This window comes from Vigna unguiculata, chromosome 7 (assembly GCF_004118075.2).
Source record: "Vigna unguiculata cultivar IT97K-499-35 chromosome 7, ASM411807v1, whole genome shotgun sequence".
Classification (NCBI taxonomy): Eukaryota; Viridiplantae; Streptophyta; class Magnoliopsida; order Fabales; family Fabaceae; genus Vigna; species Vigna unguiculata.
In genome coordinates this window covers 27,035,061-27,048,852 of record NC_040285.1, presented here as the reverse complement: position 1 = coordinate 27,048,852, position 13,792 = coordinate 27,035,061, and the positions used below count along the sequence as shown (strand labels likewise).

General features: G+C 32.0%; 2 protein-coding genes across 7 annotated transcripts; both read right to left on the bottom strand.

Annotated features, from left to right (window-relative positions):
- Positions 1-1,074: 1,074 nt before the first annotated feature.
- LOC114192180 (pentatricopeptide repeat-containing protein At1g08610) lies at positions 1,075-5,010 on the bottom strand. Of its 2 annotated transcripts, none has more exons than XM_028081813.1 (3): positions 4,848-5,010; positions 2,521-4,469; positions 1,075-1,421 (listed from the first exon to the last, which is right to left on the bottom strand). In XM_028081813.1, the coding sequence occupies exon 2, from the start codon at positions 4,364-4,366 to the stop codon at positions 2,597-2,599; it is 1,770 nt and encodes a 589-aa protein (XP_027937614.1). In that variant the 5' UTR covers positions 4,367-4,469; positions 4,848-5,010; the 3' UTR covers positions 1,075-1,421; positions 2,521-2,596. The 2 variants fall into 2 exon arrangements, with proteins under 2 accessions (XP_027937614.1, XP_027937615.1); XM_028081814.1 differs by having other exon boundaries at positions 2,521-4,450.
- A 1,580-nt stretch (positions 5,011-6,590) lies between these two features.
- LOC114192140 (RNA-binding protein 42) lies at positions 6,591-10,209 on the bottom strand. 5 transcript variants are annotated; one of them, XM_028081757.1, is made up of 7 exons: positions 9,685-10,179; positions 9,407-9,584; positions 9,042-9,139; positions 7,509-7,605; positions 7,144-7,229; positions 6,974-7,053; positions 6,591-6,820 (listed from the first exon to the last, which is right to left on the bottom strand). In XM_028081757.1, exons 1-6 carry the CDS (start codon positions 9,904-9,906, stop codon positions 7,000-7,002), a joined length of 735 nt encoding a protein of 244 aa, XP_027937558.1. In that variant the 5' UTR covers positions 9,907-10,179; the 3' UTR covers positions 6,591-6,820; positions 6,974-6,999. The 5 variants fall into 5 exon arrangements, 2 of the variants coding, with proteins under 2 accessions (XP_027937558.1, XP_027937557.1); XR_003606065.1 differs by lacking the exon at positions 6,591-6,820 and adding an exon at positions 8,907-8,953 and having other exon boundaries at positions 7,040-7,053; positions 9,685-10,209; XM_028081756.1 differs by having other exon boundaries at positions 6,599-7,053.
- Positions 10,210-13,792: the final 3,583 nt, after the last annotated feature.

Sequence of the window (13,792 nt, the reverse complement as noted above, 5' to 3'; positions counted from 1 at the left end):
ATAGATCTTGCTGAACAATGACTAACACATAAAAAAGAAATAAAAAGTTATTTAAAATATCACATGAACTTATTTCTTTATCATTAAAAAAATCCTTTTAATTCCTTAACAGCAACAATTAGCAGTTGCCAATATACTATGATTTATGCAGTAAATAAAATAATGTATTGGAGATTTAAAAATAACTTCTTACCTGACAACGAACAGGTATGAAAGGATAGGTAACTTGAGAGATTTCAAAAGGTTAATTCTACTCTATTCCTTAATGATTCGATGACATATTTTTACTTCAGAATTTTATAGATGATACTGTTTTTGGTTCACCTAATAGATACATACGCCAATAATTCACAAGTTTTAACGCAGGAGTTTGAGAGGCTCACGATGGCGAACATGTATTTCATCTTAAAATCAATTGGAGTCAAGTAAAATTCTCCAACAGAAATACAAATCGCACTCCAAGACCTGAGACAGATTACCCTTCTTTGTTGGACTTCAAGAAGATATCTTCATTTGTCAATCTAAATACTGCAATGAACTACAAAAGATGTTTGACATAGATAACTCCAAAAAAAAATCAACGACACCCATGATTACTACATGCTATCTTAATGATAGATTATTTACTCTATCTTACTACTAGGATACCTAATATCGTGCAAAGTGTATGTTAAGAAGATATTAAAATACTTTAGGATAACTAAGTAGTTCTTTAAACAAAAAGAAAATGTGGTAAATCAAATCCATATGATTTCTGAGTTGATAATAATGCACTCTTCTCACTACTAAAAGTTGAGCACTCAAGACACCAAAAAGATCAAATGTACTAATTTTTTATGACATAAATGCCCCTTTTTCAATCTTTTCCTTACTCTTTATATATCTAATAAGATTCTAAGCATGATTTCTCCAAAGGAAATAGTATCATAACTCAACTTTACTTGAAGATCTATTTTCCATATCAGGATTGATGTTTTTCTCACAACCTTTGCACAATTGAACAATAATCTTTCAAGGTCAAAAACTAAAATTAAAATTAAATATATAATTTACTCCCAATTAAAATTAGAATTCTAAACACGTTCAAGGGCTAAATTATATGATTAGCCTAAAATAACTTGCAAAATCACATGGATGTGTGCAATAATGACAACCTTCAATCCCTAAAATTGAATGGTAAATGCTAAAAAATGCTCTTAGACTGTATTATACAAGTCAACGAAACAAACTTAAACTACCAAAATTAACACATGGATAAAACTTGAAGATTGGATTGACTTTAAAAATAACTTAACACCAGCACAGGTTCATGTCAACCTCAACTACCGAAATTCTAGTTCGTGCTGAGAGACAGTATTAGCCAATACTGTTGGATCTTGCAGCCCACGCAATTATCCGTCAAAACTTCCCAACATGCTTTCCTACATTGGCAAATACCCACAGCAAAAATTAGCGAGTCTTAGGTATACAAACTGGGTAAAGATTAATTCACAGATCTTTACAATCTCAAGCACAAGAGTAGAGGTTTACTAAATAAAAATCTAGTAAAATGTCTTCCAACTTGATCAAATATTCTGATATCAAAAGCTAAGCTGACAAAAAATGAAATTAAAATTCAAGGATATGCTAGAATTACCAAAAAAATAATGGGATGGAATTATAATAGATTCCATTATTCGGATTGTTTAAAGATAGTGTACAGTGAAATCAGATGGAACGCAACCCCTTCCATAACATCCATTACCCCTCTTTCATCCATCTAATTTGAGGGTATAATACGGAATTTGTCTTCCTTTTTTTTTACATTTCATCAGAACAGTAATAGTAAGTTTGCCCCCATCTTACTCTATTCTATTTTGCTCCATCACCTCGCATTCCATTTCATCTACCAATAGATATCCAAACATAAACATAATATTACAACAACAATTCTCTAGTAGCCTAATGGCCTATATAACGTGGACATTTCATTTTATTAATGTCAGTGACTTATAATGTAATTATTGCTTAAGATCAACGGTAGTCAATTGTGCTTAATTTAGTAAAATATAATAGCACCAAGGGTGGTTCCAAATTGTCACTATAGCCCTGAAAGAACGAGGCAAGTTGTAAATTAACAAAAAAAAAAAAGGGCAAATGCACCAAAGTAATGTCATTGTAACACGTATGTGTTAGAATCTGCATCGAAATTAAAAAAAAAAAAAAAAAACTAGAATAGAAACAAAAGACTTGTGGGTTTAGTCATCATTACAAACAACCAATAATCAATAGATCTCAGAACGAAGGATTTGGGTCCTCTTTGATTCAGGGGAAGATTTGTTCCCAAAATTCTTTATCTCACTATAATCTCTACCACGAATATGGAGAAATAGAAATAGAAGAACTTAGGGTGTGTAACTCACTCTAGCCTCTACCATGATTAGAAAGAAATAGAATTACAGAGAACTTAGGAGGAAGTGCGAAACTAATTCAAATAGGCACAATCCAATTCCCACGAGAAAAAGGGATCAAAAGAATTACCTGAGAGAACGTATAATCTGTACATAGCCAGAAGTGTGATATTGTGTTTGTGCCTATCTTTACACACAAACTTCAACTAATCCAAGCTGATTTCTTTCAGAATATTCCATTTGATCAACGTCTGATGCAAATCATTAGCCTCTCTTTGCATACCCCCATCAGCAACAGCTTTGATTAAAGCAGAATATATACTCTTATCTGGATTGCATTGACTTTTCACCATCAAATCTAGAACTTGAACTGCAATATCAACCTTCTTTTGTCTGCATAATCCAAGTATTACACATTTATATGCAGTACTTTTAATCCTTTGTTCTTTCTTACGCATCTCCTTTAGCAGCTCTGTAGCTTCCTCGAATTGATCTGCCCCGCAAAATCCCCAAGTCAAACTACTGTGAGTAATTTCATCAGGAATGATTCCCTTTTCCACCATTTCATCATATAATTTTTTTGCTGACTCCATGAAACCCATTCTAGCAAACCCATCAATTAAAATATTATAGGTGACTAACCCAGGAGAACAGCTAGTACCTGCCAATAGGTTAAGTAACTGGATGCCCTCATCTACAAACCCCTCCTTACATAGACCACTTAAAAGAGTATTGTATGTTATAATGTCTGGCGGACAGTTCTTAATAACCATTGTGCTGTAGAGGCTTAAGGCACGATCCAAAAGTCCAGATTTACAAAAGCCATTTAGAAGGATATTATATGTAACCTGTGTAGGAGGATAGGAAGTCTCATTCATAATCCTCACAACATCATCAACTTCATCCCAATATCGATGGTTAATAAGAGAGTGGATAAGGGTATTGTAAGTCACGACATTCGGCTGCATTCCATGCGATAGAAGATTTGATATAACCAAAGACGTATCCTTGTATTTCCCTTGTTTAGAAGTCAAATTTATAAGAGAGTTATATGTAATGATATCAGGATAACAGCCTTCCATTGCCATATCTTCCAGTACTTCTAGGGCTTTAGCAGCCCCGCAATATTTGCAAACCAGTTCTATAAGCACCGAATAAGTAATCAGATAAGGAGGGCAGCCTTTTCTCAATTGGTCTCTCCAGAAACTAATTGCCTGATGATAATCCCCCTTATCAAATAGGCAGCGAATTACTGTATTATAAGTAACTGCATCTGGGGAGCAACCACTCAGGCTCATATCTTCTACTAGATCAAGGGCAGATCTTAAATGACCTTTTTTACACAGGCCACCAATAACCATGTTGTATGTAATTGTATCAGGAATGCCACCAGACATGACCATTTTGTTCATTATTTTGCAAGCTTCACCTACAACACCTTTTCTAATAAAACCTCGGATTAAATTGGTGCAAGAAGGGAAATGCGGTATTTGACTTTTCCGTGCCATGATATCAATCAACCTAGCCGCAACCGTTAACTTTCCCAGACTGCAGAGCCTCTGAAGAATTTTGTTGTTGGTCGTTTCATCGTTTTCAACAAATGGTGCCTCCTCAGGAGCCAGACTCGGAGAGTTTCTAGCATTGTTTGAATCCTTTAGTTCCCTGGAATTTCTCCTTACACCAACATAGTCACTTCCAAGGCCACGACTTCCATGGTCAACTTCAACAACTCTATCAATTAAAACACTTCCCTGAAAACTTTTACACCGCAATCCTTTCCAAGGAAAAGAGTGATTAGTGGAACAAAAGTAATCACCAAAGTAAAGTCGGTGTAGGGTAGGCGGTTCTTTACTTGAACTGTGATCCAAAGCAGAACTAGCACCTAAAATACAGCTCTCTCCTTTATTGCAACCAAGCAGACCATTCAAAGAATGGGAGCTGAGAATATTGTTTTGCAGAGCACCTATATGTCCCATCTTACCTGTTCAGTCAAGTATATGATTGGACACTCTCAAGCTATAAACGGCTGGCACACTTCTCATTCACCTATCCTCTTTTCCCTACAAAGGTGGGACTCAGCTATAAAAAGTTCAGAACTTTGTTACAATAAACACATACTAAAAACAAAGAGAAGAAGCATACAAACACCCCTAATGGGAGACGGAAATAACATAACCGGAAATTCCAACAATCATCACAATAATACTGTAACAATATAGTAACAAAGATAATAAAGGCATGTGTTGAGCACGGAAAGGATAAGATAACGTAAGATTATCTAGAGGAGAGAGAGTGAAGAGGGAGAAGGAAAATTTTGATTAGAGTAATAACAACAATCAGGGGTTAGAGATTCTAAAGGGGCCATAGTTGGGGCAAAACAATTGTAGACAGTAGAAATTGAAATTATGGTTGAATGTTTGTGGTTGAATGTTATATAAGAGAAGGAAATAGACTCACCAGTAGAAGTGACAGTGAACAGTGGAAGCAATTGAGAAAGAACCGTCGAGAAATGTAGCAGCTTCGGAGGGTCAATGACTGTGGCGGCAATGGAGATGACGAAGTAGTTGGGGTTTACGAGTTTTTATATCTAAAACCCATAACAAGCCTACCCCTGTAACAAAAACACACCGAGCCGCGGAATTTGTATATTATTTTAAATCTTTATTTATATCAACTTGGCTTTTATTTAAATATTTATTTAGAATTTGTTAAAAATGTTTTTGAAAATGACAATTTATTAGTAAACGATTTATTATAAATATTTTCATTTTCAATGAAATTATTATTCAAAATAATTTTTAATTATTAAATAATTCATTAGATATTATATATTACATATTGATATTTAAAAAATTTAAATGTCTTTTGCAGAAGAACAAAACGTGAAATTCCTTATATTTTATTTTGCCGTTAAATCACATTATCCATGTTCTCAAAATATTTTAAATGGTTGTCATTATTTTTATATATAAAATATAGGTCCAAAACCCCCCAACATTTAATTAAGGAAATTACACAATTAAGTATCACCTATAACCTTTTTTTTTCCTCTGCGGTTGCTTCTTTCTTCCCTTCATGAAATAACATCAAGTTACCATAATACTTAAAAGTTAATGTATTAATGTACTAAAGTACTTCTTTAATTTTTGTGTGAAAAACCAACCTTACTATTTTTCACTTAACCCTCGATTACAAGCAGTAGTCGTTTGATTTCTTGGCTTGATTGTAAGTGATTTATCCTCATCAAACTATTTGTGAAAAATGTAATTTACTTAGAATAATATAAATTCAAAAGATTATTCATAATAATTTCCATCAAGGATGATTTAAGTATATTTTAAAAGTAGAGGCGAGTTGAACTAGTTTACCACTCACATAAAAAAAAAGTATTTGTATTTATGTGGATTAATTATTCTAAATTCTTGTATAAGTTTTTAGTTATTGTATAAGTGAAAAAAACAAATATTATATATTTTTGAATAAGATTTGAAGATGTTAGATTATTTTTCAATTAGTTGAATAATAAAAAGTTTTATCATAAAAAATTTTTAAAAAAATAGATATATACACAAGTCCGCATCAGACTTTTTAAACTCACATTTTCCAAACAAGAAGAGCCAACTTGACCCACATTTTACGACCAAGTGTAAGACAATTGCCACTTCTAAAGTTAAATAAATTGTGACATGTGAAAATTAGTATTTGCACCTTTAATCAAGGTTATACAAAATTTCTACTTATACCTATTTCAACTTTTGAACATACAAATAACCCATTTTTTTCATTTATACGTCTATTCAAAATTGAGCTTAAAGTCTGCATATCAAACGTCTGTTGCCTACAAAAAGTATAACATCATTTATCAACTTTCATTTGACTCACTGTTGACGAGAAATAAAGGTGAAAATAATTTAGGTCAAACAAAAATTTTATTTCAAAATTTGTCGACCTTAAAAAATTGTAAATATTAACTAATTGGTGACAAGATATTACTTAAGTTAAAAGTAAACTTTTCATGGGATACTAAAAATAAAACACCCTCTAAATTTTAACGTTTCTCATAATTTTCAATTAAAAGTTTGTTTTTAATTCTTAACCAAATGTTTCTTTGTTAAAATTTTGAAGTTGTTGAAACAGCTGCTGGAGAAGATAGTTATCAATCAAACTAAAAGCACCACGCTATCACATGTGAACATAGTATAGCAAAGAAATCCAAAAGACACTTCCAAGCATGGGTACATAGTCACATTTTCCCATTAAATAACAGTTTTCAGTAGCCAGTTTGTGGCAGATGGGATCTTCAAATTGTATTTACCCTTCTCCCCAAAGGGCGAACATGAGTACATAATCTAAGATTTTTCATTAATTCAAATATGCAGAAGTCAAATTTTATACATTTTGAGTTTAATTCCTCATCCCACTGCATATTCCTGAAATATAAACATCAGAATTAAGGTACAGAATTTTGCAAGCAGTTCCTTGGAAATAAATATCTGAGAGGGAGGCCCTTAAGTAGGCTACATTTCATATGAAAAGACAAATAGCATTTTGTAAACACCGTTTTACTTAGCCAAGTTGGTAACCTGATTTACATAGATTCTGGCCCCTTTTACTTGTGCAGCACACCTTTCCTGGACAACTTTGGTTTCTTTTGAATGTGATTCTGTCATGTAAACAATAAAATAATTAAATTGGACATATAGGAGGATCCATTAACGGAACAATTTCAAATCATTGACAAAGAAAATTGCACCTTCTGTTTCTCCAGTGCTTCATAATCAGTCCTCTCCTTCCAGTTACTCTTGCGTAGTTTTATTGGCCGATTTCCAACATATTTTCCTGAAATGGAGACATCAAAATATAAATACAGATTTCGTTGCATTTGGTAAAATATTGTCTCCTTATGTTGACAGTATTTAGTGACAAATGGGAAGCCTTAAATAAATTCTTTACTCAAAGAAACAATAATCCATCATGAAGTGTTGGATTGTCAAGCTATCATTTTATATCCGACTAACTAACTAGAATACTTATACTAAATCAAAGCAAAAGTCAGCAGAGAAACAGATATTACAGACTAAGAGTATTACTTAAAGAGGTCCATCTGAACTTACTAACCATTCATTTCTTTAAGTGCAGCAGCAAGGTCAGAAGGATTGGCAAAGCTCACAAATCCATAACCCTTTGTTTTACCAGTGCGCTTATCTCTGACAACCTAAAAAGATTAAAAAAAAAAAAAAACTTGATCAGCCCCCATTACAATGCACCACAACAGTGTAAATAATTTTATTGTTTAGTTTGCTTACAGACAAGTAAAACAAGGCAAATTACAAATTACAAACAGAAGAGTATATAAAACTTAAGTTCATTAGATGGAATTATGTCATCACCATTAAATAGCATGACCTCATACTTCCATCAACATACCACCGAGCGAATTGCTCGGTTTCAAATGAGAACTACTGTATGCATGCAAAAATGCCTTTATAACTTCCGATTTGCACCAACTCAATATATTATTCACATTATTTATTATGCACAAAGAACCTGGTTTGTAGAGAATGAATAATGAATAATTAGTTGATACTTAATAGACACAACTACTACTAATTTTAGCAATTTTGTCATTCCAATTGAACTAAAAAGACACCTATGTCTCCAGCCAACACGCAAAAGAGCTAGTCTCAGCTGCCCTCTGATAGGCCATTGGTCCAAGATGCCCATTTACAACTACTAGCAGACCCAAATGCCAGTTATGCCCGCCCATTTGGCTCAAGTATTTCAATCATTAGTCAACGATTCCACGTACAGTGAATATTTTAGAAGCTTCTGATAGCCTGTGGGATCATGCCACCTGTAGGGCTAAGGTCAGCACTGGGGTTCTCTTCTCTGTATTTATTGATCAAATCCTAACACAATAACAGAATTTCCACCCATATTATTGTCAGTAACAGTAGAAGAGTTTTATACAGCCTCCGTCTAGGGTAGGAACCGTCCCTAGGAAATTTCAAAGTCCTTTTAATGGTCCATTATTTTCATCCACACTCAAACTTAACTTCGTATAATGTTGAAAGAATTGCATACTAGAAACATTACACAAAAATGCAATGGTCGAAATAATTCTGAATAGTTAGAATGCTATGTGTATGAAGGTTAAACAGAGATGAACCAGGCAGGAAAACAAACAAAATCTAGTAGAAAGATTCCATGTAAGAATCAACCTGATGCCAAATCTACCAAATTCAAACTAGTTAGCCAATACTCATAGGACACCTGACTTCATCTATTTCTGATATTGAGATCTCACAACACTACAAAATAATAATCACAACGCTGATTTTAAAATGAATTGATTGTTAAAATTAAGGTGCATTAGGTCACCGGTATATAATTTCAATGGCCCTTGAATTGTGAATAACGAGCAACAAGAAGGGGAAACCTGAGATGACAAAATAACACATCAATTTTCTCATTAAAAAATGTCTAATCAAATGTGAAGTATAAAACAAGACCTACCTTAAGATACACAAATCATTAACAACTCCATCCCTTCAAACAAAAATCTGAACAGGAAATAAAAAATGCTCACACTAGCACGACAATCATAGCCAAACATAAAGAGAATTCAAGTTAGAGGGGAAATCTACTCACTCGTGCCATGTTAAAGGAAGGAAATCGGGAAAAAGCTTTTGAAAGAACATCATCATTCACTTCATTACCAAGATCACCACAGAAGAGCCGATAGTCATCTAATCATAAAAGAAAAAAGATAAATTAGTTTATCATTTCTTATCTCACTTCAAAATCACGACCGCGAATTCTAAATAGGCTCAAGAAAAAAAAAAAACATGCGCCCTCACAGACACAATCCAAACATTTATAAAACTGGATTCAGGAATACTAGATGATATTTTAAAACACAAGAAAACTTTTTAAATATACATAAAATTAAATTAACCATTAATAGATACTTAATAGTAATGACTACATAATATTCATAACCATCATTATCATACCTTCTGGCCACTCAGCGAGGATAGGATCCTCCCATGATTGGCCAGCAGCTTTGCGAGGAACCGCTTTCCTTTTGGCATCGGTTTTGTGTTCCACGTCGCTGCTCGCAATCGCTGCCTTAACATTCTCAAGAGCCTCCGGCGTAATTATCTGTGCATCCCTTTCAAATAACTGTTGCGCCTGTTCAATCACGTAATATTCATTTTATTCATAAAATAAATTGAATCAATTTACCCCACCTCTCCCTCTTGGTAATCTAAGAAGGAAGAAAACGACTGACCTGGTATTGCGGCACAGCGGAGTATACAGCGGGAACCGGCGCCGGCGCAACCGGACCGACGACGGGAGGAGCGGGGATTTGCACGGAGGGGGCGGCGACGTAGGGTGCAGCGTAATGAGTTGTTGCAGGTTGCTGCAGGTGAAATGGGACGGGAAAATAGGAAGGGTTTGAATAGGCAAACTGCGATTGGGAAGCTGACGAGGAAGACGGTGGTGTCGTCATTGATCGCAACTCCGATCGAATTCCACAATGCAGAGGGAATGATAAATTGGACTCGAAAACAGCGTTTGGACTTCTTAGGGTTCTATCTGGGTTATGCCAATTTAATTAATTTGAAATATCTTGTTCCACAACTTTCTTGCATATTTCTTCCTGGTGGGCTCTCACTTTAACAAGGAAATAGTAAAAGTTTACTGGGCCTAAGGTTGAAGAAAAGATAATTAAAACCCAATTAAAATGTTGGTTATTGCTTCTTGCACCACTTTATTATTAATTACGCCTCAACCACTAAGAAAGGATTCAAACTCCCTCCAGTATTGCACACCACCACGGTCACCGTTCAACGCCCGCCACCACCGCACCATTGTTGTAGAAGAAGAGAGAAAAAACGCTGCACAAGAATAAGAAAGAAACTACATAAACAATTTAATTCATTTTTTTTTCTGAAACGTATTTTGTATGTTTCGAAAAACTCTTCTTTATTTCATTTATGGATATTTCAAGGAACTCATTCCAAAAAAGTTTGTATGAGTTTTGAAAAACAATTTTTGAAAAATTTAGTTCTAATTACTCTTTTTGTTTTTCGTTAAAAAAAAAATGTTAAGTTGTTATTCCATTCTATTTTTTTTTCTCAATTTAATCTACTTTTAAAAATTTATACAATTCAATCCAAATTTGACATCAAAATTAAAGTTATTGGAATATGATTATTTATTTTGTGGGTGTAATTCTATTATCAATTTTAATGAGAAATTATTTATCTGCAACAATAAATTTAACAAAAATTAACCAAATTCTATAATTTTTTAAAAATTAAGATTAATTTGAGACTAAAAAACTAAAAAAATTAACTTGATATTTTTTTGCTAAACTGAGACAAAAATAATAATTAAACTAAAAATCTATTTCGTAAAATTTATTCCAGTATACATCTCACACGTTATGAAAATTCTATTCCAAAAATCACACTTGTAATTTTATTATTTCGAAAATTAATTCTGAAAAGTTATATAAAAAATATTGTTATGATAATTTCGGAAAGCTTATGAAATATTAAATCCAGAAAGTTATTTTTCTAAAGGGCAAAATGGCTATATCCAAAGTTTGAGAAACATATTTCAGTTCTGGTTATTTCAAAAAAACTCATTCTGAAAGGTAGTTTATGAGTTTTGAATTGTTTTTCCCTAAAATTACCTTTCAAAAAATTTATTCAGGCACACATTTTATACATTCTGAAAATTCTATTCCAAAAGTCATAAATCAGTATATTTTATTACGGAACTTTAGTTCTGAAAATACTATTTTGAAAATTTTTGAGAGCTCATTCCAAAATGCTTCCTAAATATATAACCCGAAAATTACTTTTCCAAAGGGTAAAAACGATTGTTTTGAAAGTTTGAGAGGTGGTAAAGCAATTGTGGGGTGCAGCAAGTAAAAGTAAAAAAATGTTTCTACAGCTAACATGGGCCATTAAAATTATGACGGCCTCATGATTTTTTAGATAAATGCCCCATTAATTAAAGCAGGGGTGACTGACTATTCTCACCACCTTCTATAAATACAAATATTCCCACCACCACAATGTTATTATTATACCCCCAATAATTTTCACCTTTAGAGTAAATTTTTTTTTTTTACATTTCTAATATTTATTTCATTTTAATTACCCCATGCAAGAAGGGAAAACATAAACTAAAAGTAGTAAAATTGACCTAACCAACATTACTTTATTTTATTGCTAACCAAAATACATAAAAGTATATATATATATATATATAAACTTAATCTAAAAATAATTATCAATTGAAAATAAGAATTTAAAGACTTTATATATGTGATTTAATAATGATTTAAGAGCAAAATAATAATCTATCTCAACAGAACTCAAAATATCGATCTATTAAAGAATAAAAAATGTTTAACAAACGTATTTCTGAATTTAATAATTAAAAACATATAAATAAGTTAAAAATTGCCAAAAACTGAGATTATATCTTACGACTAAAAATATAAATACCTAAAAAACATCACAATCACAAGTATTTTCCACCTTAATATTAACTAATATAGCGTATTGAAGACTCGAGATCAACATTATAGAAAGAACAAACATAGACAATTAAGACCTCACACTAAATAAATACATTTTTAAATAAACTAAATCAAACTATTTGTTATTGAATTAACTAAAACTATTTACTAATATCTAAATGGATAAATAGGTGAAACACAAAAAAAAAAAAAAAAAAAGTGCGGAACAAAAAGTAGAAAGTAGAATTTAGGTTGTCTTAGAATTCAAAGTTGAGTTGAGACTATATACATAAGTTTGGTAGAAGTTGTAAAAAAAAAAAATACTTTCTATAATAAATTAAACATGTAGTTTTTTCAAAATATTTTATATGAGTTATCCATTTTAGAAAAAAGTTAGCTCGGTTATTCATTTTAAATAAAAGATAACTAGAAATGTAATTAAGCACATTGTGAAGTCTGTTTATACTACTTGCAGTCCTCCCCAATTAAGGGAACAAATTATTATACATGAATAAACATTTCAATATATTCAAAAAAGTCAATAAGAAAAAGGTTAATCATAAATATTTATGCAAAATATGGTTAATATGTTTTTGTAAACATTTTATTTTTCAGGGTTAAATATGTTTTTGATCCCTTGACTTTCAACGAATTTTTGAATTAGTGTATTTCGAAATTTTGGACCAATTTAGTCATTTATCTTTTGAAATACGTGAATTTAGTCCTTTTAATCTAATTTTGTTAAATTTATTTGACATTTCAAACATGTTTCATAATAGTATTTGACTTAACATTAAAGCAAAAATGTGTCAAATAATATAAACAATTCAAATACAACCCTGAAATGCGTAAGAAACATCAAATAAACCTAACAAAATTTGATTAGGACGACTAAATTCAGGTATTTCAAAAAATGAAGACTAAATTAGTCTAAAGTTTCAAAATGAACTAATTTCAAAACTCACTGCAAGTGAATGGACAAAAACATATTTAATCCTATTTTTTATGATTAATTAATAGTCAATTAAGTTTAAACGGTTTGGTCAAACGCTTACTACTGAGTCAATAACTATAGCTATTAATTAAGGTGTATCTCTTTTATAGTTATTAGATAATTGTAACTCTTTATTTAGAAATAAAACAATTTAAACATCACGATTTAATTGTGATTCAATCCACTTGACTTTTGTCATAATATAATTAATATCTGCAACAATATTTCTTCGTACAATTCTTCCAATAAAAATCTTACTCTTAAAATGTGATTTGTTTCACCTACCTCCTAATTCAAGACAATTATGGAATTCGCAACAAAAAAAAAAACTACACTTTAAACTTCCAAAATAGAAGGTACGAAAAATAAAGATATTGATTTTAGGGTTAGGTAGTAAAATATTAGTAATATTAGTATAAGAAAAAGGAGGAAGTGGGAAGCATTTGCATGGAGACGTGATCCATTATTCCATTGTCATCGAGCCGATAAAAATAGGGTCGTGGTTGAAGTGAAAGTCCCCTAAACCAAAACAGTAAAACCAGAGCGAAACCAAAATGGAAAAAGAACAACCAATGCCGACATCCATAGTACACTTGCCACGTGGAGCACGCGCCTCGTGGACTCCACAGGAATTGCACGTGTCATGTGACCGGCGATTGCGGGGATGTTTGTACGGTCCTCATCACTCATAGTATAACGTGTCCACCCAAACATTTCTTTAATTTATTATAATTTCTCTTCCAAGTTTTACTTTATGTCCATTTTATTTTAAATTTTTAAAATATATTACGTATGTTAACTTTAGTGGAAGAAAATGTTTATTTCGCACACTCTTGAATATATATTTGGCAGTCAACGCTAGTC

Bases quoted from the DNA above. Each gene is read 5' to 3' on its own strand.
- LOC114192180 (XM_028081813.1), bottom strand. From the start codon at position 4,366: ATGGGACATATAGGTGCTCTGCAAAACAATATTCTCAGCTCCCATTCT.
- LOC114192140 (XM_028081757.1), bottom strand. From the start codon at position 9,906: ATGACGACACCACCGTCTTCCTCGTCAGCTTCCCAATCGCAGTTTGCC. The intron at 9,585-9,684 runs GTCAGTCGTTTT...GTGATTGAACAG, and splicing joins CCGCTGTGCCGCAATACCAG to GCGCAACAGTTATTTGAAAG. The intron at 9,140-9,406 runs GTATGATAATGA...TTTTATGATTAG, and splicing joins CCTCGCTGAGTGGCCAGAAG to ATGACTATCGGCTCTTCTGT.